General features: G+C 49.9%; 1 protein-coding gene across 4 annotated transcripts in view; it reads right to left on the bottom strand.

Moving 5' to 3' along the window:
* Positions 1 to 1,176: 1,176 nt before the first annotated feature.
* PKNOX1 (PBX/knotted 1 homeobox 1) overlaps positions 1,177 to 27,858 on the bottom strand; it is a 35,200-nt gene continuing 8,518 nt past the window's right edge. For 3 of the 4 annotated variants that reach the window (XM_035030103.1, XM_035030102.1, XM_035030105.1), the window contains 8 exons: positions 26,223 to 26,394; positions 24,116 to 24,286; positions 20,184 to 20,283; positions 18,968 to 19,065; positions 12,557 to 12,685; positions 9,355 to 9,431; positions 6,400 to 6,572; positions 1,177 to 4,389 (listed from right to left, as the gene is read on the bottom strand). In XM_035030103.1, the coding sequence (XP_034885994.1) occupies positions 4,178 to 4,389; positions 6,400 to 6,572; positions 9,355 to 9,431; positions 12,557 to 12,685; positions 18,968 to 19,065; positions 20,184 to 20,283; positions 24,116 to 24,286; positions 26,223 to 26,394 (1,132 nt within the window). In that variant the 3' untranslated portion in view covers positions 1,177 to 4,177. The remainder of the gene's footprint in view (positions 4,390 to 6,399; positions 6,573 to 9,354; positions 9,432 to 12,556; positions 12,686 to 18,967; positions 19,066 to 20,183; positions 20,284 to 24,115; positions 24,287 to 26,222; positions 26,395 to 27,858) is intronic. The other variant, XM_035030104.1, reaches the window with a different exon arrangement.

The following is a 27,858-nucleotide window of genomic DNA, read 5'->3' on the forward strand; positions in this document are numbered from 1 at the left end:
CAAAAATCATTTGTGCTAAGAATTTCGTCCCAGAGTGCCTATAAGCACAGCATAGGGGTTAAACATAACATACATTATTGCTGACTTCTGCATAACAGAACAAAATGCAAAACATTAATCTAAATATATTTCTTATTCTCAGGATTTGCTAGATCACTACTTATTTACTTATCTCTCTAGATAGATGAGTAGAATTGCATTAGTTATAAATATTATTTTTGAGCTAGAATAAACCTTATAAACCAATTTCTTCCTTTTACGAACAAAGCACTTGAAGCCTAAAGGGGTCAAAGACTGGGCCAAGGTCTCACCTGGTTAAAGTTCTGCCCTAGAGGAGCTGGAGAGACGACACAGAGGCTCCATTTTCCCTCCAAACAGAACATTTTCTGAAACAATATACTTTGGAACCAGCTCTCCTCATCGCCTGCAAGATTTACAGTTTCAGATGTACTTTTTAAAAAAACACTTAAGTCTGCTTACTTTGGCCTCTAAGGATAAACAGTTTGGAGGGAGTTAAAACACACTGGACTACAAAGAAAAAACTCTCTGAAATTGATTTAATGCAGCTCTTCAACGAGTCCAGAAGGACCTCGGGCATTACTTTACAATATGCACCATGGAAGGCCATACCTCACTGATGAATCATTTTCTCATTACTATCAAAATAATTAGGTTTATGAGAAACTACAATAAAAAACAAACAGAAACTTTCCAATTTTTTTTCCCGGAATACCAATGACTAATTGAAGAAAGTAATTTGAGGAAAGAGTCCTGAAAATGCAAATGGACCTGAGTGTCCAATGCAGTACAAGCCTAACTCTTCAACAAAGCGCAGGGCTCACTACGAGCCCCATACCACCAGCAAAACCTGTCAACGATTGGAATGTTTTACTTAAAATGGAAAAGCAGGGCGCCTGGGTGGCTCAGTTGGTTAAGCGACTGCCTTCGGCTCAGGTCATGATCCTGGAGTCCCGGGATCGAGTCCCGCATCGGGCTCCCTGCTCGGCAGGGAGTCTGCTTCTCCCTCTGACCCTCCCCCCTCTCATGTGCTCTCTCTCTCTCATTCTCTCTCAAATAAATAAATAAAATCTTTAAAAATAAATAAATAAATAAATAAATAAAATGGAAAAGCAGCTTGCGGTGACCTCCGCTTCAGAAAATAAAACATCCATAAAGCATGTTTCTATTTTTAATTTTTTTGCTTTGATAAATCAATTGCTTCACAAAAATCCCTTTTAAAGACAACAATCCAAGAAAACAATATGGTTACAGTATTCACATTTTAAAGATTGTCAGTTCATAGACCAAACAGAACTAAAACGAAGGCAGATTGCGGAGTTATTTCTGTCACTAACTGCCAGAGACGGGCCTTCTCCCCCCGTCCGGGTATGTTCGAGTCTGCCTAGAAGGAGCGCACCCTGACGCTCGCTCCCCCAGGGAAGGACTGGACCGGCCGATGACGGGCCGCGCGGAAAAGGCCCCTGCGCCCCGGGGGTGCGGGGTGTTCGCAGCCCCGCTCCTGCGGTCTGGGTGCGAGCCGGCGCCGCTGGCTGCCCACCCGCCCCGCCCCCCCACTCTGCATCCGGGACAAACACTGAACTTACTCGACTAGCTGCAGTCAGGACGCGGCAGGCGCGGTCGGCCATCGGCTACCTGCTCAACAGCGCAACAGCAGGGACAGCATGTTTTGTCTGGGTCTCAGGACGCATCCAAAGCATCCTTCTTGTGGAGAGTCAGGACCGAGTCTGCTCACAGAAACTGGACGTCGATGCAGTCCCCTTTGCAAAGATTCTCTGGAATGCCCGAGGGCTGGAAACGGGGGGTTTTTATAAAAGGCAGACAGACAACAAATATGCTGGGCGGCGGTTCCCTGAACCGAAACAGCTTGGCGTGCCGCGCTGCGTTCGAGTACCTGTGGTCCCCAGGCCAGCCCGGACGCACCTCTGAGTGGCTCATCCTGATGCTCTGAAGCCAGTGAGAACTGAGAGCCTAAGAAAACCGGCCTCAGCCCGAAGGAGCACGTGGTGTCACTGGGCATGGAAGGCCGAGTCTCAGGCCAGCGCGGTGGCGGCGGGGGGGGGGAGGACCCTGTGCGGCCCCCCGCCTCCACACTGACGAGGTCTGTGTAGCCCTCGCGACCCCCGGGTGGGGAGGGAGATGGTGACCGGCTGGGAGTCCACACTGGGAGAACGTCTGCACTCGGCCAAAGAGCAGGGGCGGCTAGGAGGGGCTGGGGATGGAGGAAGCCGGCTAGCTGGCCTCCACAGGTCCTAACTTCAAGAAGTCCAACAATGTCAGAGTTTAGGTCAAGTTAAAATGATCTTTTAAACTTGAGTAGACTTACTAAAAATATTACAAATCGTTTATAAATAAGGAATGTAATTGCTGCTTAAAAATGTGATTCTCTTGCCAAGAGCTGATAGTCAAGTTTTTTTCTAAAGTTCCTGAAATATTTTAAGAGAAATTTCCATGTATTTCTAACTGCCTTCTAAGTTATCTAGGAAATAATACTCTTCTGTGATTAACTTTAATCAATAAATTTTGGGGGAGGAAATCAGTTGCAGAACAAAATCTGCCCTCACTCAAAATATCCCTCAGTGTCACCTTGGTCTATAGCCAGCTAGTGTTACTAAACCCCAAGAACGGACGACTTTCCCAAACATGAAACTATCCTTTAGAAACACGAACTGTGGCCATCCCATGTAAGACCACGTAAAGACTTTATGAAACAAGGTAGCTTGTTTTCACTCTGAGAAAGAGCCCCACTTGCAAGCCATGTGAGAACTGAGAGCCTAAGAAAACAAATACATGAAACAAAGGAAACAAAACCCAGTCTACTCTTTTGGTTCGTCTTGTCACCAGGAAAACAGAAGTCCTAAAATTATTCCAAATCTCATGTGATCAAGTCAGAGGGGGAGGGCTCTGGAAATTTCAAAGCAACAACGGACAAGGAGAAAAAACGGACACCAGGACCAATGGCGGGAGAGTCTGCCGTCACGCTGTCACCCCAGTCCGGGTCACCATGTCACTTCAGGGAGATGTTAATTACGTAACAGAGCTGAGCGTGGGTTACTGGCCCTCACTCTGAGCCAGTGGGGTAGAGGACATTTTATATTAGTTTATAATAAACATTCTATGCAAACATATGGCTGACTAAAAGATCCTAAAACAACACAGCTAAGTGGCAGAGTAACCTTTAACTGTAGTCAGATTCAAATCAGACAGAAATACGGGTGGTAAGAGCTGTTAACCAATTACTGGCCACCACTTCACCTGACTTACCTAGTCCTATTTAGCATACCTTTAGATCTATGTTCAGATCGAGTGTAAGATGCAATCTGAGCATTTACATATAAACTAAAATTTGCAGGTATCAAAATTTCATTCAACAGTTGTTTCTTTCATAGTAGTAAGTATAAATCACTACCCTGGGATGGCAGAGAACCATGGAATGCTAGCTAACTTTGGGCAGGTTCACTAAATTTGGTCAGTTCAGAACATTCCAAATTGAAATAATAAGCATGTATTGTTTCTTCTCTAGAAATTTTATCCTCAACATAGTCATAATCCAATTCATAACGAATTTATAAAAATAGCTTTTTTATCCAATAATTCCAGCAAGGTAAAAATAGGAGTTTCTTTTTATCTATAGCAAATGAAACAGGCTCACGGAATGTGTGAGAACCTAAGCGTACTCAGACCGCCGCAAGCCCACCACGGAGTCACGCCTATTTTATTGTTGTGCGGTGCCCGCCTCGAGCCGGCAGCTTTAAGATGCAGAAGCTTCTTTCAAATCCATGGGCCACACAAAGAAATCAGCCCACGGAGACCTGCTTCAACCACAGAACTAAATTGAAACTGCATAATTTTTTAGAAAACGGCAACACTATTCCTTAATCTAATTAGGGGCTCACAGGGGTGTTTGTCATTCATCACATTTTTAGCGTTAAACCTTTCAAGAATTTCCTTAAAAACCCGCACGCACACGCACACGCACACTTGAAAGAAGTCGCTGCACCAGCGAAGATGCTCTCGAAGCATACTATGGAATACAAAAGTGCACTCTCCTCTATCTACATATAAAACATATTAGAAATAAAACTGTGTAAAATGTTTGCTGTGCAAACTATAAAAAGTCAGGCCAGCCCGCCCCACGGTTCTGGGCCCTGCTGGCCCCCTACTGCAGGGAGTCGCTGTTCTCCAGGACCAGGCCGCTGATGTGGGTGGAGGCGAGCGTGGCCCCACTGTCCCCCGTGCTGTCCACAGACTCGTCCTCGCTCTGTTCCGCCATCATGACCTGCTGCACCGCCAGGGTGGCGCCATCTGAGGACAGAGACTGGAGGCTGTCCACATTCATGCTCACGGGCGTGGTGATCGTCACAACGGCTCCTGGGGCAGAAGGTTAAAATTAGCATCCATGCAGGAAGACACTTTGTTACTCGGCGGGGCACGGTTGGCTTATCTGACCTCATGTTAAGACCCCTATATATGTTTCCGGGATGTTCCACAGGGATTAGGAAACGGTCTCTAGAATCAGCCTCAGCCCTTCCTTAGCTAATACACTCTAAAAGCTCTTGGTCTACAGAAGGCCTCAGGGGTCAGGACCATAAAGAACATAGATGCACAGGGCAGAAAGGAGGCGCCACACGGAGAACAAGAGAGACCAGGAACCTTGTAACATGCGGGTTATAAGGTCATAAGGCCTAACGGCGAGGGACAGAAGCCACACGAGCAGACTGCACACACACGGGGGTCTCGTGCGCGCATCTGTAAAGGCCTGCAGAAGTAGCGAGATGTGATGCCAGGAGAAGGCTGTGTCATACATCACAATTTGGGAAACACTTTTAAAGAGACTCATTCGTTCACTCTGGTCTGTGCACAGTGTTATCATGTCACGTATGCACTGGGAGCATAGACGGGAGAGACTGGTAATGAGGATGGTTTCTGGAGAAGATTAGGAGCCAGGATGGAGGAAAAAAATCACTCTTCACTGGATAGTTCTGTTTGAACTTCTTCCCCAATATACAGTATTATCTTTTCCAAGGGTGGGGGGGAGAGGGAGCGAGAACACACACCTTTGCAACTAATTCTTGGATTAAAAGAGAAAACAAAAACTGAAAACATAAATTATTTAAATATAAACAGAAGACCATTGCATATCAAAACCCAAAGGATGAAGCCCCAGCTTTAAATGCACACACCACAACTCAAGAAACAAAATCAAGCATGGCTGACAGCCCACCATGAGAGGCCCGCCCCAGCCCTCCGGCCAGCAGGGCTGTGGAAAGCCCCCCGGGTACATTCGGGGGAGGACAGGCCCGCACACGCATACAGGAAACAATCACGCCCTGGGAGAGAACCACCTGAGAAGATTCGAGGACACTGTCCAGGCCTCTGAGAGCTGGCTGCATGGGGGCCGGGGGATATCTAGTCTTGCCTTGGTTTGAGTAGTCAGCCTGAGACTGAGCGCCCCTGGGTCACCAAACAAGGACTAATCACAAAAGCAAGGCACAAGAGGGTCAGAGCGTCCCAAGTAACGTCACTGCTAGAAGAGAGCTCAGGAGGACTTGCCTCAGTGCGAAAGCACCAGCCCCCAGCAAGGTGACGGTCACAGGGCCTGGCATCCAGTCAAGATCACCAGGCCCTCACACAGGCAGGGAGACAACCCACAATGAGGGGCAAGCTTAGAAAGCAGCGCAGGGCGGCCAGATGTTAGAACCCGCAGAGAAGGACATCAAAACAGTTACTGTGACTGTTTTCTATGAGGTGGCGCCATGAAAGGTAGCAAAGCCTCTCCCGGAACTTCTGGAGATGAGCACGACAGTGTCTACCCTGGAACACACCCGCGGTGGGACCGGTGGCTAGTGAGCCACAGAAGAAGAGCTTAGGGAAGCCCAAAGACAGACGCAGAAACCATCAAAATGGCACAGACAAGAAACAGAATCCCAAACCCGGGAAAGCGCACCAGTACAACAGATGGGCACCTGGGGTCCCTGAAGGGGTGGGGGAGGGAGACAGAACATGTATCTGAAGAAATAGGGGCCCCAAAGCTCCCTGACGTCGTAGCAGCATACTGCTGAGAGAGGCATGGTCGGCGGGACCAGCGACAGCAGGACCAGGCCGGCAGGGGCTCACCGCTGGTAAACAAAGGCCAAATGCCAGGTGGTGAGGATGGGACCGCTCCTTCCCGCGCACTGAAGTCTGAGGGGAAAGACACACAGCAAGGGGAAAACGGGACCGATCACACTGCGGACACTGGGCCTGCGTGTGCGACTCTGTCGCAGGGCTCTGCAGATAACGTCACACGCAGAATACCGCAGCTGTGCACGCGTCCCAGGCAGCCAAGGCCGCCCGCCCCCCGCGCCCCCCCACCCCCACCCCAGCACCCAGGCGGCCCACCTTCCGACATGGCCAGCTCGCTGGGTGGCGGCTGCGCAGTTCCGGAGGCAATGGAGTCAGGCCAAAACCTCTGGACCGGTCTGTTCTGAGCAGTTTTCTTCTTAGTTTTTGGAGTTTCTGAACAGCTAGAATCCAACATGGGCTGAAGAATCCGTCTTCTGGCATTGATGAACCTGGGCATTGAGGGCAACACAGGGACCCGGTCACCAGGCCGGCCCTCCTCTAGCCCTCCCGCTGAGCACGGCCCCCACCGCCCTGGGCGCCTCGCCCCCTCACCCAGCGAACAGCGAGCCCACCCAACCCCGCAGTCCCGTCCCTCCTGGGCTTCGGGGTGCAGACGGTGCCTGATGCCACTCGTGGTCACCCCCACGCGCACGGCTCTGGAACCCGAGCTGCGGCCCTCGACACCGCCCCAGGTGACGGGCTAGTTACGGAGGGGCCCCTGTCCTAAACCCCTCAGCTGTGCCAGCGCTGCAACAGTGGCCCAGCAGCCCAGGCAGGGACGGGCAGCCGCGGCGGGGACCTGACCCCGCACCAGCAGAGCGGCGGGAGCACGCTTCAGGGACGTTCAGTATGTGCACGGAAAGCCTGCCTTCTTCAGCTCGCACCCTCCTGGCACCCAGCCGGTGCCCTCGGACCTGGGAAGGCAGCGGAGCTCCGGTCCACCGCCCCCGCCCGCCAGAAGCCCGCGGCTGTTCGGACCGCACACTCGGATGCAGTCACGGCTGCACCTGCCAGCCTAGGGGCACTTCCGCTTCCCCCTCTAGGAGTACGAGGGAGGAGGGGGTTCACCTCTCGCCGGAGCCAAGCCTGCTCACCCCTGCAAGCGGGGCCCTGAGGAGAGCGAGGAGCCGTGTTCAGGGTGTAAGAGAAACACAGGCTCCTCGGGAGACTCGGGCTCTAGGCTGGTCCTGGCAGTGTGCCCCCCACACCCCACTCTCCATGCCCCCCCATGCACAGCAGAACTGGGATGCATCTGCTCCCAGGCCACTTAACATTAGCATCCTGACACTCACGGGGCACCTGGCTGGCCCAGTTGGAGCGTGCCACTCATCTCTACCGAGAACGAGCCCGACATTGGGTGCAGAGATGACTTAAATAAAGTTTAAAAAATAAAATGAAATCCTAGCATTCAGAAGCATCTTCAAGTGCAAGAGGACCCATTCTCCGATGGAAACGAGGGGACTGAAGCCACAGAGCTCCAGGCAATGATCTGGTCCCGGGAGCACAAGCAAGGCGGGCACTGGAAGTCACCGGGGAGCCCTGGCGGCCCCCAGCTCGTCACTGACCCCGCCACTGCCTGGGGAGGGAAGCCCGCTGCTGCTTCTCAGCATGTGCCTCTTCAGCCTCCGCGTTCAACGCTGCTAGGTGGTGGGGTGCAAGCTAATGGGGTGCTCAAGCTCAGGCCAACATGTGATTTTTGTAAACGTAGAAGGAAAGTCACAAAAAGTAGAAGTAGCTACAAATACGAAAAGTTTTTAGAAATTTTATGCTAGTCATGCTAGTAAACTGCTATTAACGTAAAAATTAAAAGCTGATGTAAACCTTCCAGATCAGACAATTCTGTTAACTTAATAGAGCAGCAAGTTAGGGAGCTCGAGGAAGTCGAAAGATGAAGAAAAGCAAGAAGGCTGAGCAGCAACAAAAGCATCAGAATGTCCGAAGAAGTGACCCTAACGTCCACCCCCAATCAATCGATCGACCCTCCTTAGGGCTAAACCCAGACTGGAAGCGTCACACGAGAAACGTGAGGAAACCGAGGGTACTGGGCCATCGCAAATGTCGCAGCAACAACATAGGTAAAACCTTTGTTTTCGCTAACCCTATTTAAAAGATTTAACAGGAAATAATTCAAAGAGCATGGTCTATATTATTGGCACCCAAAACAATGGCCCAAATGCAAGATAACAAGTATTTAGTGCAACCCAAAGCATACCTCCTGCATATACGGCTGCATATGTTGGGAGATTTTGTCATTTATATGGGAACTTACCTGACCTTGCTCAAGTTTAAATTCTAACAGTTAAAAAGGCAACAGTGTTTACAAGTGGTAGAACTTGTGCTTTCTTTTACGGATGCCCATTTTACAAGCCGAACCTGTTTCCCACGTCGGAGTGAGTGCCAATGAGACAGATGACTGACACAAGTGGAAGTGCGCCCCTCGGCATTAACGCCCATCATCGTGGTGAACAGCTGTGATCTCAGGGGAACGCACGTGCTCGGGGTCCCAGCATCCACAGTAGTATGCGATACCGACATTACAACAGGATATTTCACTTAATAAAGTCGACACTGCCCCAGGCATTTCCCTCTTAGGACCCCGACTCCTGCTGAGGGGCTGCCTCCCCCACTCAGAGTTGACCAAAGTGACACAAGGTTTCCAAAGGGGGGGAAGCTGCAGGGGAGGGCCACCAGAGGTCAAGATGCCTCATCACCACCATGCACCACCCAGGGAAGCTCATCGACAAAAACATCACGTTTCTGAATGAATGTGGGGGTTTAGGTGTAGTAGTAACACAATGGAGAAACATTTTCTTTTTTTGAGAGTGTGTGTGCAGGTGCAAGCAGTGTGGGGGAGGGGCAGGCAGAGGGAGACTCTATGCCCAGCACAGAGACCGACACAGGGCTCGATCTCATGACCCCAAGGATCATGACCTGAGCCAAAATCAAGAGTTAGACGCTTAACCAACTAAGCCAACCAGATGCCCCTGGAGAAACACATTTCTGACTGGACAAGCAGGATGTAGACGAAAAGTGAGCATTAAATGTTTAAGTTGGAAGTGTGTGTTGATTTATTCTCAAATATCCTGCCACCAATTATCCAGTACTCTGATAACACAGTGTCGCTAGTTAAAAGGACTCAGATACTTTCAACCGGATCCCACTACTCATTAGTGTGTTTTCGAGGGCTCTGTCGTGCCGATGGCACAATTTCAGAGAGCAGGCGCATCTTACCAGTTGTTAACTTGGAGTAGAGTCAAATTTGTCTGAGCAGCAATCTGTTTTTTCTCATCTTCTGTCGGGTAGGGATGCTAAAAATAAAAAGAAGGGTTAGCATGAACTTCAGTTCTGAAAAAGGCACTCCAGCTTGTCTAGGTAGAACAGAAACATACAAATAATCCTCAGTAAAAAACGCATTAGTAGCAATAGTGCTTCCTGCCAAAACCTCTTTAGTCTTATAATCTCTTTTTAGAAATGTCCCAAACAGAAGGACATCTTTCTCCACGTCGCTCGAGAACGCGGCCGGTGAAGTGCAGGCGAAGGCGTGGTTAGGCCGAGAAGGCCCAAAGGGGAGGCGAGGGCCAAGCCCGCCGGGAGCCGCTGCCCACCGCGGAGCCGCGCTCTGCTGACCTGTCATTTAGGGACAACTTCACCGAGGCCAAGTTACGAGCCATACACTGGGGACAGCACAGGTACAACGCTGCACGTCCTACAGTAAATCCCTGATGCTCACACTCACTTCTGTCCTACAGATAAGGAAGCCAAGGCCAGAGGGTACACACACTCCCCATCCTCCAGCTGGGCAACAAGGGGGACGCAGGGAAGGGGCAGGGCGGGCTGCTCCCAGCCCGACACACAGGGTAACATGCTTCTGTCACAGGCACTGAGAGAGGACGGGGACACGGGCGTGCGTGGATGGCTTTTCGGGACCCGCCCCGGGCGAGGTCAGTGTGTGCGGTCTGTGAAGAGCCGAGCCCAGGGCTGGGGGTGGGAATGCCTGTTATATTGCTCTTTTCTTCTATGATGAAAACATTCCACTTTAAAAAACAGAATTCAACCAGAAGGTACATATCAAAATTGACAGAAGCACCAAAGGAAATCACTTCTATCTACAGTAATAAGCGGTTTCTCCGTGGCTGATTACGGTCCACGTGTAGAAACCAGTAAGACAATGCCTCAAAAACCTACGTGCAACGAAGTCCCTTATTTTGGACTGCCCGGGACCCCAGAGAACATGGTGGGGGGCAGGAGATACCGTACCACTCAGCGTATGGGAAAGTTGCTGCCCACTACGGTGACCCCGGTGACCACAGCGTCGTGCCACACCGGCCTCCCCAGCAGCGTCTGTTCCTTCGGACAGCGACTTGGGGTGACGCCACCGCATATGGCCCCGAGGTAGAGATTACGGAAATGCGAATACTGTGCCTGCCGTTTAAAAGCTCATAAAATAAAAGGGGACAGGAAACCCAGGGCACTAACCAGGAAAAACCCCATCGTGCGGCAGTAACCGTCCTCCTCCCGTGTTAGGAAGGCTGCAGGAGAGGACTGTTTCAAAGAAACAAGGGCCAAAGGAGGCAGAAAATGCCTCATAGGGAAAAAACAATAAGGAACGTTGTACTTCAACCTACGAGCAGGGTTTCCTGCTTTAGGAACTATGAAGACACGAAAGGGCACCGGGAGGACGATGGCCGTCCTACACTGGTCTGTGCTTCTACAGCGTGGACACGCACGTGGCGGGGCCATCCCAGGGGACAGCAGTGGGGGAGCCTGCTGTCTCACTCGCCACCCCCTGCCTGGGTCTGCCGAGCGCCCCAGCCCTCGTGTACCATGGGAACCAGCTGGGTAACGTCCCAGCAAACACACCAAGTCTTCCCACCACTAGAATGAACAGCGCTGAACCATGGTGTCCGTAACGCCTTTCCCTTTCAGGACAACTTTCCGGAAGCGGCTGCACTGCTCAGAGCGGCACTGTTCTCCCCGACTCATGCTGCTGTGTCCCGCACGCGGGGACAGCTCAGCAGGGCAGAAGAGGAGAGAAGCTGGGGGGTCCTAGCGCTCCAGGAGGGCTGGCCAGGAAAGGGAGAGGGGTCCTGCTCAGTGACATCACGTGCCGGTTCCAAGCCTGGAGTCGGTGGCTACCTCGGACTGCTGTCTCTCGGGGAAGGAGCCTGGCGCCAGTTAGAGAAAAGGGGGAGCCGGTCGGCAGTGACAAGGGCTAAAGCCCAGAAGACAGGGGATGACGGAGACTGGTGCCGGCCCCGGGGCTCAGAGTCAGGGCGAGGACGGAGACCGGCGCCAGGAGCACACGCAGGCCTCGGGCCCAGGCAGCGGGCCTCCCCAAGGGTGCATGCGGAGAAAGGGCACGAGGACACCCCGCTGACAGCCACGGGGCACCGGGATGCAGATGAGCAAGGCGGCCTGCGGAGGGAGCGGTCAGCACCCAGAGACACGAGTGGGGGCCAGGGGCAGGGAGGCAAAGGGGCAGAGCCGGCTGACGCAGCACAGAAGTCGGGAATAGCAGGCGGAAAGCTCCGGCCGCAAAGCTGGTTCCCGAGGCTGCCGGGCAGCTCCCCGCCGGACCCTGCCGGACCTCCTGACCTTCCGTCCCTCCGGGCACCGAAAGGCCTCTGCGTCTGTGCCCACACCCCTGCGGGCTCCTCGTCCACCTGGACAGGGCCGTACGCAGCAGACAGTAGCCACATTCCTGCCTCTGTCTCACCACACGCTCCCCTGCAAGCCAACCTGGTCAGTCCCGACCCTGGCCACTAGCCTGGGCTGCCGCCCCTGAAAGCTGCTCTGGGTCACATGCCTCCCCCAAGTTCAGCGGCAGGAGGACCGAGGGTCTCAGCTGGGCAATAAGCAAGTCTTGCCCAGTAAATGGACGAGCAAGTGTGTGCTCCCTAAGACGGGACATCTTCACAGAGAGGGTGTGGCCATGACCCAGGTGAGTGAACAGGTGGGCCGACACCGTGTGCATGGGCCGCTGCTGTCTGCAGGGCAAATGCCGTCTCAAGTTCAACAAGCTCACGTGCTGACCCCTCTGTCCACAGCTCCATCTTCGACCTTACGTATCTTCCTCTCAAATCCAGTATCTAAAATGTCACTAGCTCCCCAGGTTTTTCCCGAATTCCTCTTCTCTCTGCCCACTTCTCGAACCTCACCACACTGGGTCACCCTCCGTGGCACGTAGGTGATTAGCATGAGCGGAAGGCACTCCCTTGTCAGCAGCAGGGCCCCCCTGGTTAAGTCCCTGAGGCAGAGACCTGCAGAGTGTGGTCACCCTCCTCTGTCCCACGTTCCACCCTAACATTGAGACAGTCAATGACACTGACACTCAACACCAGGCCTCCGGCACAGACAGTACATTTTTTCCAGAAAGGAAGCCAGCAAGCAAGCGTCTCTGGGCGCTGTTGACTGGAATCACTTGCGTTCTTACCCCTATGTGCTGAAAGAGCCAAGATCTCATCACATTGGTAGCATGCTTCGGCAGAACGCCCCTTTTATTCTTAGATGAGCCATCATCTTGATGCAAGATGCTTAGATCTTGGTTTAACTGTAACTGAAGCTTTTAAACAATTGAAAAATAACGTTAGAAGGCACAGGAAATTAGGACACAGGCAAGTAGTTTACGACTTCTGATGGAGAAAATAACCACAGGTCTTACGGAGAAAGGACGTATGGCAGCGGAGACGCATGTGCTGGGCCCCACAGGCTCACCTGCGGGGGGCTCCCTCTGCATTCTCACTATTGACACCGCTGTTTCGCGGGCAGTGGCCCCTCGTCCGGCAGGTGAGACAGGAGCCCAGAGGGCCTTGGGGCCGCTGCCCTGCAGACATGTGAGGCCCACGGCCCTCTCGCCCACCACTCGTGTTCCCCTCGCACCCTCTAGTCATGGACGTGACAGCACCCGCTCTCCTAGCCTAGAGAGTCCAAGCGATCAGCAAGAACGGGCAGGAAGGCAGAAGCGCCGCTGACGAGAGGTGGCCACGTGGGCTGAACAGAGGGGAGAGACACAGAGGCACGCACAGTGCAGACACGGGGCTCACAGAGCAAAGGGGCCAAGGCACCTGCCTCTGGCCCAGAAGCCTTTGGAGCCAACACAGACACGGCCTCCCTCGCCCCTGAGGACAGCATGGACACGTTCTGCCCACTCCCTTTCCACAGGAAAGGATGCGCGTAACACTTCTTACGGGACTGTCTTCCACACAAATGTAAGAAAGATGTGATGTCCGTAAGGCCAGGTCTCAGCCCCACAGGCCCAGCCTCCCTGTGCAGAGGTGTGGTCAGCGCTCACGACCCGGGCCAGGAAGAACCCCACCGCAGCTCCGCAGGGTCTCTGCACAGACCCGTCGGGGACATCCCTGCTGTTGTGCACGCGTGAACGCAGAACTTACGCAGGAATCCGACTTTATAGAGGAAAGAGCATCACCTTCAGTGTAATGTATCCAGACACCCTTCTCAGGGTTTGGAATGTGACTCTGGAGGTCACTGTATTATCTGTACTTCCTCTGGCCTGACATCATTTCAGATGTATGCTTTAAAAGCCTCAACAACATCGCAACAACACAATCCATGACTTACAGGGAACATCAAGCCACTAGCCGTATCTAACATTTCTTAATATTAAGGGTGTGAGTGTTTTTTGAAATGAATTTCTTTGTTAAAGGACTGAAAGCAAACAGTATTAAGCACCCTCTCTATGCTTGTGTTTGTGTGTACCGGAAAAAGAAGAGGAAATGAACTTTTAATACTAGCTCCAAAGCACCAGGGCCAAAATGTAGCTCATCTGTCTTATTTGTCTCAATTAATATATGATGTTCTTCATGAAATTTGACATACGCCCAGTGTTGCTTTCTTCGTGCAGGGTTAAAGCAAATGCAGGCTCAAAAGTAGGCGAAGTGACAGCTAGCCGTATGACTCGACCTCACAGATGCTACCAAGGGGCCTGAGTGCCCACAGGGCTGCGTCAGGAAAGCAAGCCGAGGCCTCTGCACAGAACGGCCGCTGGCCCTGCTGAGCTCTAGCCCCGTCGGGGGCTGGACAAGCGGGGGGTTTAAAAGCCTGGGAAACTGGCTGGAAGTCTGTTTAAGAAGCAGTGAGACCCCCCCACACCCTCCCCATCATTCTCTGCAGATGACTGATCTGCCCCCTGCCCTGCAGGAGACTGGGGCACACTGAGCAAGCTGGACAGCGGAAGTGAGGGGCAAGGCCAGAAAGAGGGGTAAGGAAAATCTACACGCAAAATGGGAGACCCCGGCCCACTCTCGCCCTCGCAACCAGGCCTATGCCCCAGGCAAGAAGTCTGAAAGTCCTTCTCTGGAGACACTAAGTGGAGGAAACACTCCAGAGGCCAGCCCGCGGAGAAGCCGGCTTGCTGTGGCCTGTACCTGCCACACACCCAACAGCTTTCTGGCAGCTCATGCTGACAGGTCCGAGGACAGCCAACTGTCCCCAAACATCCGAAGGCCTCCATCACAAAGAGCAGACACCAGAGTGAATAAACGCTGAGATGCAGAGGGAACAGAGAGAAGGCTTCAACCACCCATGAAGCAAAAACGGGAGCTACTTCAAGAGAAAGCACAAAGGGCATGGAAGAGTCTAAGAAATCCAAACTGAGGAACGCCTGGGTGGCTCAGTCGTTAAGCGTCTGCCTTCGGCTCAGGTCATGATCCCAGGGTCCTGGGATCGAGTCCCACATCGGGCTCCCTGCTCCGCGGGAAGCCTGCTTCTCCCTCTCCCACTCCCCCTGCTTGTGTTCCCTCTCTTGCTGTGTCTCTCTCTGTCAAATAAATAAATAAAATCTTAAAAAAAAAAAAAAAAGAAATCCAAACTGTGCTGAAGAGGTCAACCTGCATGGATGGGTTGGGAGATAAAAGATCTCTCAGAAACCAGACAATGGAGGGGCGCCTGGGTGGCTCAGTTGGTTAAGCGACTGCCTTCAGCTCAGGTCATGATCCTGGAGTCCCAGGATCGAGTCCCGCATCGGGCTCCCTGCTCAGCGAGGAGCCTGCTTCTGCCTCTGACCCTCCCCCCTCTCATGTGCTCTCTCTCTCTCATTCTCTCTGTCTCAAATAAATAAATAAAAATCTTAAAAAAAAAAAAAAAGAAAAGAAACCAGACAATGGGAATACAAATACAAAATGACACAAAAATGCAGAGATTTGGTTCAGAAGATCTAATGTCTTGGGGTGGGGGCAGGGCTATCTCAGCGGCATCAAGGAGAGGTCTCAGACTCCAGGACATGAGGTTTTCCCAGGGCTCAGCAACAGCTCGGAGAAGAGACGCGGCTGAGAGGAGAAAACACAGCAGCCTGGAAAGCAGCCAGCGCTGACCTCCTCCCAAGGCGGCTAGAGACCCCGATGCCATGCTCCCGGGCCCTGCTGACGATTTCTTCCGGAAACCGTCCTGGGAAACAGTCAAGTACAAGACCAAAATAAAGTCATCTTCAGGTTTGCAACGTCTCGACAGAATGTATTTCCCATGCACATTTTCTGTGGAAGTTTTCAAAGTGGGGAGTAAAGCCAAGAAAGTAGAGGATGTAGGCTCTAGGAGAAGGGATTCCTCAAGGCGATGTCAAAGGAAAGTTCGAGAACACACGCTATGCCCAGCCTGGATAGAGAAGAGCCCCGGAGAAGGCAGGCGGAGAGCTTCTGGGGGCCCATGGCCCCGATGGATGCACCTTGGGCAACAGTGAAGCACTTGTGAGCTCAGCCAGACACATCCGAACCAGAGAAGCCCTGAGATCACAGGTACACACTCAGCTCCGCAGAGACCAGGTGATGTTCATACTGACAACAGGTGTGGCCGAGCTGTGGGGAGAAGCACGGGCAGGGCGGGGAAGAGCCACCGCCGAGGGGGCGCACGGACAGAGCACAGGCCCCGACCGTGACAGAGAGCCCAAACAGGGAGCTTCAGGGGTGAGTTAAGAGGGAGGATTTTTAGTGAGACACGGGAGGAAATCAGCAGGATCAGAAAGCAGCTGCCTGAGGGGAGAGGAGGGAACAGGGCGGGAAAAGCGGTGCTTGGCTCCAAGCCTCTCAGCACCCTGCACACTGAGCTGGACACACAACCACCTGATATAAAAAAGCAAAATAAGAGTAAAACAGAGGCAAAAAAACCTTGTCATAGGCCAAGTAATAGCAAAAACTTAAAATATATACAAATAAGACTCTCCTGGGAAAGGGGGAGGAGCTAGAGCGGGAGGAAATCCGTGAAATTCCCCCTGGCTACTTCTCTTTTCTCGAAAACATGTTTTTAGAAGTAGAAACACCTTGGGGCGCCTGGGTGGCTCAGTCCTTAAGCGTCTGCCTTCAGCTCAAGTCATGATCCCAGGGTCCTGGGATCGAGCCCCGCATGGGGCTCCCTGCTCCGCAGGAAGCCTGCTTCTCCCTCTCCCACTCCCCCTGCTGGTGTTCCCTCTCTGGCTGTCTCTCTGTCAAATAGATAAATAAAAACTTAAAAAAAAAAAAAAAGGTAGAATCACCTTTCCATAGAGATGCCCTAGGAAAAGGCCAAATCCTGCCTCCTCCTGACGGGCCGTAGGTCAGAATGTGGCCCACGGTGGCCAATTCTCTTCTGTGGGAGAGTGGCAATGTCAGAATCCGCCTCAGCTGCGCTCACAACGCAGCCAGACATGGGGCAGGACGGACAGGTGGGGGACAGCACAGGAGTGACCGCCACCACAGTGCTGCCGTGAATGACGCTGGCCAGAGTGGCCACGGGAGCCAAGACAGACAGCGAGCAGTTTTCTCGATCAAACCAACCCTGACAGTTTCTGACACAAAAACAGAAAATGTCACTGGTTAAGTTACTCTCCCCAATTACCTGAAGCCCAGTAAGAACCAATCCCCTCTCCCCACAAAAAAAAAAAAAAAAAAGGGAAGAAAAGAGCCCAGAGCAGCCCAAACAGCTACAATAAAAATCACACGTACCATGTACAGGTTTTATTCAAAGAACACCTGCACCCAGAGCCCTCAGTCAATCTGTTTACTCTTCTGTTGGAAACCCGGGGCAGCTCGTGTCTTTGGCTTCCTGGCCCTGCTGCCCTAGAAGCCAGACTCGGCAGGAGTGTGATGAGGAGGGGCCAGGCGCACGGTGGACTGATCACCGGAGCAGAGACAGCCCACAGGCTGGGAGCTGTGTTCACCTGTCTGCCTGACAAGGCTGGGGAGGGTCACAGGCATGTTCTGTGTCAGAGGGGTTATGCTGAAATACAAACTCTATGTATTTGCTAGTTAAACCAGTCCTTTCCATCTATAAGAAAATTCAGTTAAGTAGAAAACCTTTTCTTTTTCCCTTAAAGATTGATTTATTTATTTGAGAGAGAAGGGGTGGGGGAGAGAGAGAGAGTGAGCATGCAGCAGGGAGGGGCAGAGGGAGAAGGAGAGAGAATCCCAAGCAGACTCCCAGCTGAGCACAGCCTGATGCAGGGCTCAATCTCACGACCCTGAGACTGTGCGTGACCTGAGCCGAAATCAGGAGTCAGACTCTTAACTGACTGAGCCACCAGGTGCCCCGGAAAACTTTCTTCTGAAGCGACAGGACAAATAAACCTCTACTACATAAGGAAGGCACCTCACTCTAAAAGCAGTTCCATGTGGTACCAGGACGAGCTCTGCGATCCAGACACCACCTCACGCTCACAGCTGTGGTAAATGGGAAGCTCCAGGGAAAGCAGGCTGGCTGGAAAACCAAGGGACAATGCTGGTGGAGTCCAGTTCCTCCTGTACCCATTGCTGGGCCTGGTGAGACCCCATGTGCCCAGATGACAAGGCCGCCTGCCCCAGCTCAACTCTGTCCATGCAGTGAGAGGCAGTAAGCCCTGGATTGGCGGTGCTAGCCCTTGCCCACCGACGCCCTCTCGCCTCTGCTGTCTGCTTGAGGGACACACAACATCTCCGGGGCTGGGCCTCCACGCCGTCCGTGAGGTTGTGGGAAACACCTGTGTGGGCTAAAGACAACTAACATAAAGAATCTGTATTCCTAACTACGAGCTGACAACAGAAACATTATCTTGCTGACTTAAACCTAGCTCAATGTGGAAAACAAGGGCGTGTGTGCGTGTGTGCGTGTGCGTGCATCTCCGTGATCGACAGCGGCCTGGACGACCACCAAGGCAACCCCGTCTTACCACGGAGGCACAGAGAGAGCAGTGTGACCTCAGCCCAGCACAGAACAGCACGTCCACGTGCTGCTTCTGCCCGTGAAGCGGCCTCCTGCGCTCTCGGAGCTGGGGTGCCCGGGGTGGGGGGAGGGGCACGAGAGGCCAAGGGCAGGAAGAGCACACCAGCCTCCTTGGGGCAGGGCCTCCACGGGGCAACTGGGAGCAGGGAAGGGGCAGCCCTTGCTCAGCTTTCGCACCAGGCTGTGGGAGGATATTAAGGAAGGGCCCCGGCCAGCCCGAGGACCAGCCCGGAGTGGCGCTCTGGCCCAGCAGAAGCACAGAAGGGCCTCGCCACGGGCTGCAAGACCTGCCTGCTGGGTCCGCTGTCAACCTGCATGGCGGCGGGAAGAGCGTGTCCACACTGCCTCGAGTCTCCTGATCCAGAGACAACCACACAATCCAGTGTTCAACTGGACGACAGTGGTTGCTGAAGGGAAGGGGTCATGGATGACTTTTTTCCTGCTTCCTTAGACTTTCTGAACTTTGCAACTTTTTTACACCGAGGGAGACAAAGAGTAAACAAGAGACAAAACATGGACACTGAGATTAACTGGAGACTGCTACTGGGAAGCCAGCTCGAGACAACCGACCTTCAGGCAGAGGGAACAGATCCAGCCTGGGCCTACTGTGCCCCACGCCTGCGCGACGCGCCCCCAGACCCTCCCGCGGGAATGGCACACACACCTGGGAGTTCTGGATCCTGATCGTGCCGGGCGACAACGCTTGTGTCACTACTTGGCCTTGAGGGGTGACAACTGTGACAGGTTGATACACTGTGCCACCTCAAGAAGGAAGAAATTAAAATACTCTTTAACTCTCAATGATTTAAAACCATATTCTCAATATACTCGATATACGTATGAAAGGAATAAAATCTTTAGTCTGATGTGGTTTTTAAATTGTTTCAAATGATCAATACTTTGCTGGCTGACTTGTCACTATAAATTATTGAACAACTTCCCTGGACAAGTAGTGTTCCAGCATCTATAGTGAGGTCTGGCTCTTTGCAGGGGAGGGGCACTCGGGGGGGGGGGCATGGTACTGTAAGGGGTGTGCGGGCCACTGTGCAGGAGGTACGGCAGTGTGCAGGGGGTGGGCGCAGTGCAACAGAGCAGGGCAGTGTGCAGGGTGAGGGGCAAGGCAGTGGAGGGGACAGGCACGGTCGGGGGCACAGTGCAAAGCGGGTGTTAAGGTGGACCACTGCACAGGACACAAGGGCTTATTTGGATTCTGCAAATTCCCTTTTTTGTCCGCCTCTGTTTCCTACTTTCCCCACAATTAGCAGTATTAAAGGACCTGGCAACTGGTGTGAACTATTTGTTATCATAGTATATTTTGATCAAACATGCCTTCGTCTTCCTGTGGAGGTTTCGCCTGACACTATCACACGAGGGTTTTCGTTGTAAATTTCTCCCCTCCTCACATGCCCCATTCCATTTTCATGACAATTTTATATCTGCGATGTTCGAGATGCACCAGGGAACCACAGAATTGGTACCCCTCCCGTGTTTTTATTTGACAAGTAATACTAAGAATGAATTTTTCTTTCTTTGTCAAACATTAATGACCCAACCTAAGCTTTTCCCGGTGCTGCCAAGAGTGCAATTAACAACTATGTTATCTGCAAAGTACAATTGGCTTTTGCTATATGCTGTCAACTCCTATATAAAACCTTTCTTCCCAAAATTTTTTAGTAGGGAAACACAATTTGCGTCAACTATTTGTTACTGGGAATTAAAACAAGAAACAGGCATTCAATTCTAAATGCTCTGGATTTTGCCACTCCTATTTCAGGAACTGGCATTAATTAGAAATTATATTTATGCACCTCTCTGTTCTAATATAAAGGGCTTTTCCACAAAAGCTCAAGGAAAGAGCATCCTTTTCTCGGTCGGCGTACCTGCCACCGTTGCCATGGTTACGTTCCCCTGCTGCAGCGCAGATGCCGGAACCACGATTCCTTGGGGGCTGAGAGTGCCTGAGATGGCACTTGGAATCTGCTGTAAGTCAGAAATACAAAGTGAGGGGCTATGGGAAAACAGAAAGCCCACCTTACATACCTGCAAACCAAGAGATCCAAGACTGACCCAGTATCAACTATCATCATCAGTACTGAGATACTGGTTTCAATCTGGCTTCCAAAAGATTATCTTTCCTCTTGTCATCATATTGATCATCATAAAAGACGCGAGCCCCCTGGTGTCCATGATTGGGGAGTGCTAGATCTGGGCCTGGCCTGCAGCAGGTTCCACAGAAATGATCATAAACACCGCATCAAGATTCCACCCGTCCATTCACTGAGATGGCTGGGTTGCTGGCCGGCCAGGGAGAGAGCGCCACACTGGCATCCAGGCACAGGTCTGGCGCCCAGCAGGCACCCAGGGATTTCAGCAGCTCAACAGCATCAGTGGGTACTGCCCAAAGACGACTACTTTGCAGGCTGCCACATCAATCTGAATGTATGTATAAAGCTCTGGTAGGTACATACAAATAATGTGGGTCTGCCACATTAACTTGGTTAGAATATTAATTCATTCAAATCAATAATCCAAGCTCCCACCATCAAGAACCTAAAAAAGAGGAACAAAAGGAAACTAAAGCAAGCAGAAGGGAGGAAATAATAAAGATCAAAGCAGAAATCAATGAAACTGAAAACAGAAAAACAGAGATCAATGAAAAAAGAGCTGGTTCTTTGCAAAGATCAATACACTGACAAACCTCTACAAGACTTAGGGAAAACAAAGAGACATGACAAATTACCAACATCAGGAAGGAAACTGAGAGCACCGCAGACCCTACACACGTCAGCAGGAGAGGAGTGCCGCAGTCCACGCGGCACGCGGGCCTCTGAAGCTAGCGTGAAACAGGTCATCTGAACAGCCCTACAACTATGAAGGACACCGAATTCGGAACTTGAACACTCAAAAAAGAAATCTCCAGCTCCAGCTAGTGTCACTGGAGAATTCTATCAAACATGTAAAGAATTAACACCAATTCTATATAATCACTTCCAGAAAATAGGAAAGGAGGATATATTCTTCATTTTACAAAGCTGTACTATCCTGGTACCAAACCTAGACAAAGACTGTAACAAAAAAGAAACTACAGACCAATATCCCCCAATACAGACATACAAACGCTTAACAACATATTAGCAAACAGAATTCAGGAACCTATATAAAAAGAATTATGTGCCATGACCAAGTGGAGTTTATTCCAGGAATGCAAGGCTTGTTCAGTATTCGAAAAATCGAGTAATGTAATCTACTACCACGTTAACAGAAGAAAGAAGAAAAATCACATAATCATATCAATTCACCCAGGGAAAGCATTTGACAAATTCAGTATAATAGAAACTCTTAGAGAAACAGGAATAGAGGGGAACTTCCTCAACTTGATGAAGAGCATCTAGAAAAAACCTGCCACTAAAACTATAACTAACAGTGAAAGGCAGAATGCTTTCCCCTAAGATTGGGAACAAGGCAGGATGTCCACTCTCACCAATCGTATTCAAGATAGTACCAGATGTTCTAGCCAACACAATAAGGTAAGACAAGGAAATAAAAAGCAAACAGATCAGGAAGGAAGGAACAGAACTGTTCCTATCTGCAGATGACATAACTGAATAAGGAGAACATCCTGAGGAATCTGTGAAAAGGACCTCCTAGAACTAATAAATGAGTTCAGCAAGGTTGCAGGATGAAAGATAAAACATACAAAATCAACTGTATCTCTAAATACTAGCAGGGACACTAAAGTTAAAAATATAATACCATTTGTAATAGCCAAAAAAAAAAAAAAAAAAGAAAGAAACAAACACACAAGGTGTAATTCTAAAAACACATATGTAGGACTTCTATCACAAAACTACAAAACACCAATGAAAGAAATGACAGAGAGACATACCCGGTCTGTGGACTGGAAGAGTCAACAGAGGAAAGACATCAATTCTCCCCAGAACGATACACAGGCTTAATGCAATTTCTATCAAAATCTCAGTAACATTTTTTTGTTGATATAGACAAGATTATTCCAAAACTTATATGGAAAGGAACTAGAATAACTAAAATAACTTTGAAAAAGAAGAATAAAGTGGGAGGAAACAGTCTACCCAAATTTGAGACTTATTAAATAGCTACAGTAACAAGATTAGCTGGTGTAAATACAGAGACCAGCGGAACAGAACAGAGAACACAGAAACAGAGCAACACAAATACACTGACTGTTGACAACGGCATAAAAGCAATTCAAGGGAGGAATTTGAACAAATGGTGCTGGAGCACAGGACGTCCAGAGGCAAAACAAAGAACCTCAACCTAAACCCTCACACTTTATACAAAAGTTAACTCAAAATGGGTCATGGATTTTTTTTTTTTTTAAGATTTTATTTATTTATTTGAGAGAGAGAATGAGAGAGAGAGAGCATGAGAAGGGGGAGGGTCAGAGGGAGAAGCAGACTCCCCGCTGAGCAGGGAGCCCGATGCGGGACTCGGTCCCGGGACTCCGGGATCATGACCTGAGCCAAAGGCAGTGGCTTAACCAACTGAGCCACCCAGGTGCCCCTGGGTCATGGATTTAAATGTGAACTATAAAACTTTCAGGAAAACAACAACAACAACAAAAAACTAGAGAAAATCCTTGGGATCTAGGGCTAGGCAGAGTTCTTAGACAACTCATCAAAGAAAAGTTGATAAATGGGACTTGATCAAAATTTAAATTAAATTTAAATGTTTGCTATGCAAAAGATCCTGTTAAGAGGATGAGAAGATAAGGTACAGACTTGGGAGAAAATATTTACAAACCATATAGCTCATAAAAGACTAGTATCTAGGGGCGCCTGGGTGGCTCAGATGGTTGAGCATCTGCCTTCGGCTCAGGTCATGATCCCAGGGTCCTGGGATTGAGCCCCACATCAGGCTCCCTGCTTGGCAGGGAGCCTGCTTCTCCCTCTCCCTCTACTGTCCCCCCTGCTTGTGCTCTCTCGCTCTGTCAAATAAATGAACAAAATCTTAAAAAAAAAAAAAAAAAGACTAGTATCTAGAATACTCTCAAAAGTCAACAGTTTAAAAAAAAATCCAATCAGAAAATGGGCAAAAGACATGAGCAGACCTTCTACCAAAGAGGATCTACAGATGGCAAATTAGCTCATGAAAAGATGGTCAACACCATTAGCCATCAGGAAGTGTGAACTATGACCACAATGGAATGTCACCATCAGAGTGGCTCAAGTATAACAGTGTTTCAACATGGATGAACCTCGAGGACATTATGTCCGTAAAGTAGGCCAAGCACAAAAGGACAAATACGGTATGATCCCCTCACGTGAGGTACCTAGACTGATCAAATTCATAGAAAGTAGAATAGTGGGAGCCAGAGGCTGGGGAGGGAAGAATGGGGAGTTAGTATTTCATGGGGATAGTGTTTCAGTCTGAGAAGATGGAAGGTTCCAGAGATAGATGGTGATGATGGTTGCACAACAGTGTGAATATGCTTAATGCCACTGAATTGTACACTTAAAAATGGTTAAGACAGTACATTTTATGATATGTGTATTTTACCACAATTTTAAGAAATAATAAAAACCCTAAAGAAAAAGGAAAGCAATGAATGGTACTCCATCCTCCAGAAAGCTGGGATCCAGGGTCTGCACACGCAGATTGAGGCCTCACCCCACTTACTGCATGAAGCCCAGAGGGCCTGTCCTTGTGGCTTGAGGATGGCGTTATGTCAGCCCAGGCACTCCAACAGGGCAGTTGGTCTCAGGAGTCAGTACCCGTCACCCCCGCAGACCTTACCATCACCAAGAAGCAGAGCAGGACCCGACACAGATACCTGGGACTGGACGGGGGAGTACGGGCTTCCAGGTTCTCCGCTCAGGAGAGTCTCACTGTTCATTTTCGTTTTTAGACAAGCAATGTATCGACTGCAGAAATCTTTGCACAGTTCGTTAACCTTTTCCAGCTCAAGAAGATGAATACGCAAAACCTGGATTGCTTTTACCATCTAGAAGCAGAGAAAATGAAGACCTTCAGACAAGAAAACGGCAGCATCACGGTAAGTTGTAATTCTCAGTCATTCGCCTGAATGCCACAGAGCGCTGACCATCTGCACTGCCAGTGACAGGAGGGGGATAACCTCAGAAATCATGCAAAACGACAAGTCATTCCAGTGCCGCGGACCTCTGGCATCTCGCTGCATCTGGTGTGTGGGGCACAGATGTCCCCCTGCTGCCCTCAGTGAGTCGCAGCACCAGGAGACAGCCCAGCCTCACCCCGGCCCCACCGCGGACCGGCTCCAACAAAGAGCAAGGTACTTACCCTCCCTCTGCTCCTGTGTCTTCCTCTGTAAATGGGGAGGAATCCATACCCCCCTCATAGGAGGCTCTTCATTTTGATAAAACTCCACTTACCAACTCTGCCTTTTATGGATTGTGCTTTTGGTGACAAGCCTAAGAACTCTTTCCCTAGCACTAGGTTAGCCCTTTTAAGATTCTTCTAGGAGTTTTTTTGTTTTGTTTTGTTTTGTTTTAAAGATTTTATTTATTTGACAGAGAGAGAGACAGCGAGAGCAGGAACACAAGCAGGGGGAGTGGGAGAGGGAGAAGCAGACTCCCTGCCGAGCCGGGAGCCCGATGTGGGACTCGATCCCAGGACCCAGGGATCATGACCTGAGCCGAAGGCAGACGCTTAACGACTGAGCCACCCAGGCGCCCGATTTTTCTAGGAGTTTTACAGTGACTTTAAGTCACTAAATTTCACAGTAACCTGCCCCACAGCAGTAGACAGTCGTCTGTAATAAGCACCACTTGCCTGTGAATGCACAACCCCAAAGCTCAGCTCCTTCCCGGTGACCTTGGGGACAGTAATTCGTATGTACCTGTGGAATGAACCGCCAAGCAGGCGATAAAGAGCGACCCGTCCCAGGCTCTGCTAGGCTCTGTGCTGGAACACCAGTCAGGAGAACCTGGGTCCCCTCTGGCTGTCCCCGCAGCCATGCACTGCTGGCTGTGTGATAGATTCAGAGGCGGAGAGAGCTTCTGATTCTCACCCCAAAAGGGCGGGCACTCTCCCAGTTCAGAGATGAGGAGGCTGACTCCCGGTCAGACAGCGCCCTGGTAAAATCCGTTAGGCACGAAGTGTTGAACGTATAATGAGAAATTAAAAACCAACAAAGATCTGGGACATTTATTCAGGAAAAAGTTTCCTGAGACACTTTTCTGCTGATCAGGGCCCTGACTAAGGTTTTCGGCTGGGGGTTAGCAGGCTCTAAAGGGAGCCCAGGAAGGAGTGTGTCCCCTGACGCAGGCTAACAGCGTTCCACCAGCACTGAGGGGTGCAGCAGTGATGTTAACTCTGACAAACTCTACATTTCCTTCAGCAAGCACAGAGGACCCTGGACCTTGGGGCGCCGGACCTGGGAGGAGGGCACCCACACGAGGCTGAAAGGCGAGGGGAAGCAGCTGAGGAGCGTGCGAGCCCCGTTAAGCCTGCCCTGCTCTGTGTTCAAGGGCCTCCTCAAGTCTGCATACAGCCTTGTCACCCATCACCACTTACTGCCAGCCTCCACACAGAGCATAAGGGTGTGTGTCCGCGATCCGGGGAAGCCCAGAACTGGGCTGGGGCACAGGCATGCTGCCTGAGAGGCACGGCTTATAAGCACACCAACCCCAGTGAACTTCACAGACACTCAGGAGAGAACTGCGTCCCCAGGCCCCTTGTGACACAGACACAGATGAGCTCCTTTGATCCCTACAGTAAAAGTCACTACAGAAAGCTAGAAGACATGGGGACGTTCAGGTCACACATACAGGAAGTTATTTCATAAACTATCGGATTCTCCCCTTTAGCAGAACTACATCCTGAAGTTCTAATTAGACGTTTAAAACTTACTGAACAGATTTTAAATTTGGGGAAAAAAATAAAACATTTCTTCTACTTACTAAATTGTCAGTTTCCGGATCTTCACAAAAGAAGGGTTTTCCTTCCTTCTCTTGCTTCCTTACAAAATTTTCAATATCTACATCAAAACTGGCAGAAGTTGTGCCTTCTGAGCCCTGCGTAGATTGTTCACATTTTTCAAACAACAAAGCTAATAATGGAAAGAGTGGATGCCTGCAGGAAAAAAATTTTAAAATGTATGTCCTACATTTGCACAAGAATATTTTAGTACGTATGTCTGCATTCGTTTATGTAACAGCTTTGTTGAGATATCGTTCACATACTACAGTTTATCCCCTTCAAAGTGTACAATGCAATGGTTCTACTCTGTTCACAGAGCGGTGCAACCATCCCCAAGGTCAATCTTACAGCATCTTCGTCATCCCCCAAAGAAACCCTGCAGCCATCAGCTGTCACTGCCCATCTTCTCCCAAACCCCAGCCCCAGGCCACCACTACCGACTTCCTGTCTCTATAGATTTGCTAGGGTTCTAGACATCTAAACGGAATTATACAATACGTGGCCTTTGGCATCTAGCTTCTTTCACTTAGCACGGTGTTTTCCAGGCTCATCAATGTTGTAACACATATCACTAGTTCGTTCCTTTTTGTGGCTGAATAATATTCCATGGTATGGAGAGACCAGTTTTATAGTTTTAAAATTTACACTTAGATTTATACCTCGTTTTGAGTAAACTTTTTTTTTTTTAAGATTTTATTTATTTACTTGAGAGAGAGAGAGAGAGAGCACAAGAGGGAGAGAAAAGCAGGCTCTCCACTGAGCAGGGAGCCCGACGTGGGGCTCGATCCCAGGACCCCGGGATCATGACCTGAGCCGATGGCAGATGCTTAACTGATGGAGCCACTCAGGCGCCCCTTGAGTAAACTCCTGTATAAAACGTGAGATTAGGTCAAAGACCTTCTTTCAGCATATGAATGTCTAATTCTTCCAACACCATTTTTTGGAAAGTCTACCTCTACTCCACTGAATTGTTTGCACCTTTGTCAAAGATCAAATAAATAAGGTATTTGTATAGGACAAAAGTGATTCTGATCCTATCCCTTCACCACCGTCACCACATTCTCATTACCATAATGCCATGGTATGTCTCAAAAATCCCACTTTATTCTTTTTCAACACTGTTTCAGCTGGTCTAGTTATTTTGCCTTCCATATAAAATCTAGAATTAACATGTCTGTATGTACAAAACTGTCCTAGGGCTTTAACTGGAATTATGCTAAATCTACAGGTCGATTTTAGGAGAAAGGACATCTTTACTAAGTTGAGTCTTCCAGTCCATGAGCATGGTATGTGTCACCATTTATTTAGGTTTTCTTTGATTGCTTGCATCAGCATTTTATAATTTTTCACATAAAGTTTCTGTGTTTTGTTAGATTTATACCTAAATTTTTTGGAGCTCTTGTAAATGGTATTGTCTTTTTTAATTTTCAGCTTCCAATTGTGTATTACTCATATAGAAATGGGATTGGTTTCTGTGTGTTGCCCTTGTAATGTGTGACCTTATTAAACTCACCCAGTTCTGGAAGGTTTTTGGTTGAGTCTTTGGGATTTTCTATATAAACAATCATGTCGTTTGTGCACAGACCCAGTTTTATTTCTTCCTTTCTAATCTGGTAT

The sequence above is a fragment of the Mirounga leonina genome, unplaced genomic scaffold (assembly GCF_011800145.1).
Source record: "Mirounga leonina isolate KUSES-001 unplaced genomic scaffold, KU_Mleo_1.0 Mir_353, whole genome shotgun sequence".
In the NCBI taxonomy this organism is placed as follows: domain Eukaryota; kingdom Metazoa; phylum Chordata; class Mammalia; order Carnivora; family Phocidae; genus Mirounga; species Mirounga leonina.